The sequence below is a fragment of the Limulus polyphemus genome, unplaced genomic scaffold, assembly GCF_000517525.1.
Source record: "Limulus polyphemus unplaced genomic scaffold, Limulus_polyphemus-2.1.2 Scaffold3054, whole genome shotgun sequence".
NCBI classification, from domain to species: domain Eukaryota; kingdom Metazoa; phylum Arthropoda; class Merostomata; order Xiphosura; family Limulidae; genus Limulus; species Limulus polyphemus.
The window spans coordinates 40,692-46,623 of NW_013668664.1; the positions used below are offsets into that span (position 1 = coordinate 40,692).

General features: G+C 31.7%; 1 protein-coding gene across 3 annotated transcripts in view; it reads left to right on the forward strand.

The window, feature by feature from the left end:
- The first annotated feature begins 108 nt into the window (after positions 1-108).
- The window catches only part of LOC106468563 (L-aminoadipate-semialdehyde dehydrogenase-phosphopantetheinyl transferase-like), a 12,356-nt gene continuing 6,532 nt past the window's right edge, over positions 109-5,932 (forward strand). For 2 of the 3 annotated variants that reach the window (XM_013928997.2, XM_022396896.1), the window contains exons 1-3: positions 438-761; positions 3,682-3,898; positions 4,784-4,905. In XM_013928997.2, coding sequence (XP_013784451.2) covers positions 555-761; positions 3,682-3,898; positions 4,784-4,905 — 546 coding nt within the window. In that variant the 5' untranslated portion in view covers positions 438-554. Of the gene's footprint in view, positions 259-437; positions 762-3,681; positions 3,899-4,783; positions 4,906-5,932 lie in introns of those variants that run through there. The other variant, XM_022396897.1, reaches the window with a different exon arrangement.

Sequence of the window (5,932 nt, forward strand, 5' to 3'; positions counted from 1 at the left end):
GCTAAATTAGGGATGGCTAGCGCAGATAGCCCTCGTGTAGCTTTGCGCGAAATTCAAAACAAAACAAAACCTTATTTGGGTTTGTCCTCCTGTCAATAATTTTCTGGTGAATATAATTGCCGAAAGAAAGTGAGATAATGTTTGCGGGTTATATTATTTTATGATTTTGTGTGTGTGTGGTTAAGTATTTGGGCTTCAGTTAAGTTTGGACAACTGTCATTTGCTACAAAAATCAGAGAAAAAAGGAAGAGTTGTTAGGTAACTCGTATAACTTAAAACAATAAAATAATAATTTGATAACCAATTGTATGTATCTATGAAAAATACTTTTAGTTTGATATTATTAATATAGGATCTTACAAAAAGAAATAATGTCAATCTCTTTACTTTTGACTATAATAAACGTCACCTTTTAATTGTTCCTGTGCTTCTGATTATTCAGATACCAGCTTTTCTGGAACTGTATTAATATTTGGTAAATTGTATTATGCTCGCAGATTCTAATTTGTTTTTAGATAGTTGCATTGTAATTTAAGTTTTTAATCGAAGATGTGATGAAATACTCGGTAAAATTAGTTACGCAGATACTAATAACTATGGAGACGAATTTCGTAACTATACCCTCATTAAGATGGAGTTTTAATTTGGATGATTGGAAACCAAAGCAAGATGAATGGGTTTTGGCTTTTAGCTGCCTACAACCAGAGGAAAGGCTTCGGATAGATAGATTTGTATTTGCAAGGGATGCTAAAGCTTCACTTGTAAGTTTAAATGGATCTCATGATATTGAAAACACTAGTTTTACTTTTAGTCAAATTAATTAGTGGAACCATAGTATTACTAATACTGTAAATTGTAATACTAGTAGTAAGGCACTTGCACGATCCATTTCTAGGTATATATAATTATTATTAGGCAAAATTTAAAAACGGTAGTAGTACCTGTAAATGTAATACTCATGTAAGTGTAAGTACTACTAAGTAGAAGATGACACACACACACAGTATGTTGTAGAAACGAAATTCACCTCCACACAATATTTCTACTCTAGTACTGATCTAAGCAGAGTGTAATCATTAATAAATAGTTAAAATACTAGCACTGATATGACAGTACTTTATGTAATTGTAATAAGTTATTCAGAGTAAATTCGGCATACTTATTACTTTACAAGTTTTTATGTGTTATGACAAAAGAAAATGCATGTTAAGTGTTACTCAAGTTAATGTGCTTCTGTCTGAATTTTACACTGATAATACTAATATACATTTAAGAATAGCAAGGGGCTTGTTAATTCACTGAAGCTGGCTCATTCTCCTAAATTAAGCATTAAAAACAAAAAACAACCTCAAAGCCAGCCCTTATCATTTGAATATTTATCGAGCATTTCCTTAAATTTACTGCTTTCACCACATCTGAAGGCAACCTAATCAAAAGATCAACCATCATGTTTGTAAATAAAACTATCTTAGCAAAAGATTACTTGTACCCTTCCAAAATTTATATTTCTGTTTTCTTACCCTACTCTTCTCACTGTTAAGTATGAATAAAAGTGATGAATTGATGCTATCAGTTCTCTTAACCATTTTAAACATCTCAATTAGATATCCTATAAGTTTTTTAAGGAGAAAACTCTGTCCTCATATGACAGCCTTGTGTATAAGTCATTCTAGTTGCCCTCCTTTTAATCCTTTCTAACAATTCAGTATCCTTCTTAAGGTATAGAGCTCAAGATTGAACATAAGTAAGATCTAACCAGTGAACTTTACAATCAGATTTTACCTCTGTAGATTTATGTTAAATATTATTGTAAATATATCCTAAAATCCTATTTGCTTCACCACTAGCAACAGCAAACTGTTAAGTCTAAGGTTACTCTAATTAAAATTGTAATTACAGTTTAGAGTATGATAACCCACTTGTATTACCTCACATTTATTATGATTAAAAGTCATCTCCATTTATTTATCAAAAAAATCATAACCTATATGCAAACCAGCAAGACCCATGACCTTAAATCATCACCAATTTAAATAATTTATTGACCATTCTTTTGTCTGTGTCATTGATGTAAACCAAAAAGAGCAAAGGTTCTAACATCGCGTTCTGAGGTATCTCTCTTGTAACGTTCATCCAGTTTGACTGAACTCCATGTATAACAACCCATTGCTGAGTTCTGAGGTATCTCTCTTGTAACGTTCATCCAGTTTGACTGAACTCCATGTATAACAACCCATTGCTGAGTTCTGAGGTATCTCTCTTGTAACGTTCATCCAATTTGACTGAACGCCATGTATAACAACCCATTGCTGAGTTCTGAGGTATCTCTCTTGTAACGTTCATCCAATTTGACTGAACGCCATGTATAACAACCCATTGCTTTCTTCCATCCAGCTATTATTCAGTCCAACCAGCCAACTTATCCCCCACACCTATAGAGATAATTTTTAACAAGCCTTTTGTGTGGCACTTTGTCATATGCTTTTTGAAAATCCAGATACGCAATCCCAACCCTTATCTTCATCAACATAGGCTGTCTTCTTTAAAGAATGTCGAAATATTAGTGAGGCAAGATTTTCCCATAATGAAACCATATTGACTGTCTAACAAAATTTCAAGTTTTGTTAAATAAATTTGCAAGTCATCTTTTATCAGACTTTTATAAAATTTTCCTATGGCTTCTGTAAGACTAATGGGCCTATAATTACCTGGACAGTTTTTATCAATTCCCTTGAAAAGAGAAGTAACATTGGTCAACTTCTAATCCTCGGGCACCTTTACATTATTCAAAAAAAAATTTTTAATTATTAGCAAATGGTTATTATTGTTCTATCCTTCATCTCCTTCACAACTTTGGGGAAATAGTATTTGCCCCAAGAGGGTTATAATTCTTCAAACTTCACAATGTTTTCTTAACAAACTCAGAATTAATGTGATATTCTTTTCTGATTTTGTCCATCTAGCAATTGTTCAGAATGAAGAATATTGTTTAAATATTCATTAGTAAATACTGAAGAAAAATGTAGAATTTAATAACCTAGCCATGCCATTATCATTAGAACCAAGCCCTTTTTTATCATCTCTCAAAGGCCCCCTACTGTCATCTTGCTTTCCCATAATGTAAGCCTTACACTTATAACCATCACATACCTTGATATGTTTAGATTATTATTTCTGCTATAGTTTATTAGACCTCCATTAAAACATTTTATGTAAACATTATTAATACATTAAATATTGTTTTATACGTATGTGATTTTTTAACAACAGGAAACCACCTCATACATTGGATTGATAGTTGTTCAGAGTCAGCAGATTTACCCAACAGTTAATTATGTAGGCTTTGTTACAGACTGAGCTGTCCAAGTGTTAAAAAATAAGATCTCATGATTATTTCTGTGTTTTTATTAAATTATAAGTAATTAATGTACTGTTTTTATTTGTTAGTTAGGTTTGCACTTAATGCAAGTAAAACATTTGCATTTCTTTGTATACAACTTTTGATAAATACATTGACTTAGCAATATTTATGTCAGCTGTTAACAGCCACTTGTAGTGATTAGTATAATATACATATCCAAATAATTTGTATATGTTTCTTTAGCCCTCAATTTAATTTCATGTAATCATGACAGTTGTTCATCAATACATTGCATAGTAACACATAGTGTTTTCCTTCAGGTAGGAAGGCTTATGATCAGGAAAGTGCTTTCTGAAACATTTTCTATTCCATATAAAGAGCTAACTATAAGCCGTACAGAGAAAGGAAAGCCCACGTTTCAGAATGTATTGGAAACAGACTTTGATTTTAATATCTCTCACAATGGTTCCTACTGTGTGTTAGCTGCTGAACCTGCATGTAAAGTTGGAATTGATGTCATGAGAATTAAGTATTCTGGTAAGGCTAAACCCATCTGTTATCTTGGAACAGTCTCAAATCTTATTTCTGAAATAAAAACAAAATTAAATTCCCAAGTCTGTTGGGAAATTAAAAATAGTATGTTTTTTTTCATATATTTAACTTGTACTGTCTGCTGTGCATTATCATTAGGGCTTATTTCATTTGGCTAGTTATGGACCAACATTACACTCATCTCTATGTATTATATTAAGGTAAGCCACACACGTATCTGTCAAGTTGCAGCAGCCGTGTATAAAGCAATCCATTTCGACCTAGATTAGTTTTCATGTGGCTTTTTTTTTTATTAAGTTGATGGAGAAATTGTACTCAAATATATAAGATGTTATTAATTATTTAATGTTTAATTTGGAGTAAATAATAGCATTTAGTTTGTGGTAGACATTTTATATCTTAATAAGTTTGAAATATCAAAAATCCATATTGAGCATTGTCATTGTTGGCCAAGATTAAATATTTTCATGTACTAAATAAATTATTGAAATAAGAATATGAATTGACCATACACACAGGCAGTTGCTTATTTTATTATTATTTTCTATAACAGATTTAATTGTATGGAAAATTCATTCAATAAGGAAAACAACAGTCATATACATTGTAACTTATTTCTACAGTAAGTCATGAGTAGAAAGAGGTGAGTGGGGCTGTGATGATTTTCAGAGAAGTTTCCTTTAACTGTTCAACCTTAATATGTTTTGTTGAAAGAAAGACTATACTTTGTCAAATTATTTGTGACTTGTGACCATGAAGAAAGACTATATTCCCTAACTTTCATCATTATGCTTCTTTCCAATAAGAAAAGATTGATTCTTTTACTTGTCAGTGCATGTTTAAAAGAATATCTTTGTTTATTTGTTATAGGAGGAAAACCAGTCCCTGATTTTCTCAAGCTGATGAGAAGACAGTTTGCACTATCTGAATTTAATTATATTGTTTCACCTGGATTAGAAAAAGATCAGTTAAAACGATTTTACAGACTCTGGGTAAGCTTAATAATATTCAGAGAGTTTGTGAATGGCATGGTAGGTGAACTAGAATTATATACAGAAATTTGGTGAAAGACGTGCAAACGTAATTAAAACAGTCTTATGACTTTGGTGTGAAGTATATGGTAACTGTTAGTTCCACTGTATGTGAATTAGTGAAGTCTATGGTAGCTGTTAGTTCCACTGTATGTGAATTAGTGAAGTCTATGGTAGCCATTAGTTCTACTTAGCATGAATTAGTGAAGTCTATGGTAGCCATTAGTTCTACTTAGCATGAATAAGTGAAGTCTATGGTAGCCATTAGTTCTACTTAGCATGAATAAGTGAAGTCTATGGTAGCCATTAGTTCTACTTAGCATGAATAAGGGAAATCTATGGTAGCCACTAGTTATACTTAGCATGAATAAGGGAAATCTATGGTAGCCACTAGTTCCACTTAGTGTGAATTAGGGAAATCTATGGTAGCCATTAGTTCCACTTAGCATGAATAAGGGAAATCTATGGTAGCCACTAGTTCCACTTAGTGTGAATTAGTGAAATCTATGGTAGCCATTAGTTCCACTTAGCATGAATAAGGGAAATCTATGGTAGCTACTAGTTCCACTTAGTGTGAATTAGTGAAATCTATGGTAGCTGTTAGTTCCACTTAGTGTGAATTAGTGAAGTCTATGGTAGCTGTTAGTTCACTTAGTGTGAATTAATAGAGTCTATGGTAGCCCTTAGTTCTACTTTATATAAATAAGTGAAATCTGATATTATTGTGTTTTGTTTTGAATACCAGACTTTCTTCCTTCACATAAGATAACAACATTAATTGTGTTTTGTTTTAAAATGTTATCTTATGTGAAGGAAGAAAGTCTGGTATTATTGTGTTTTGTTTTGAATGTTGTTATCTTATGTGAAGGAAGAAAGTCTGGTATTATTGTGTTTTGTTTTATGTGTTATCTTATGTGAAGGAAGAAAGTCTGGTATTATTGTGTTCTATTTTTGAAATACTTCAAATTATTAGAATGAGATTTGTTTT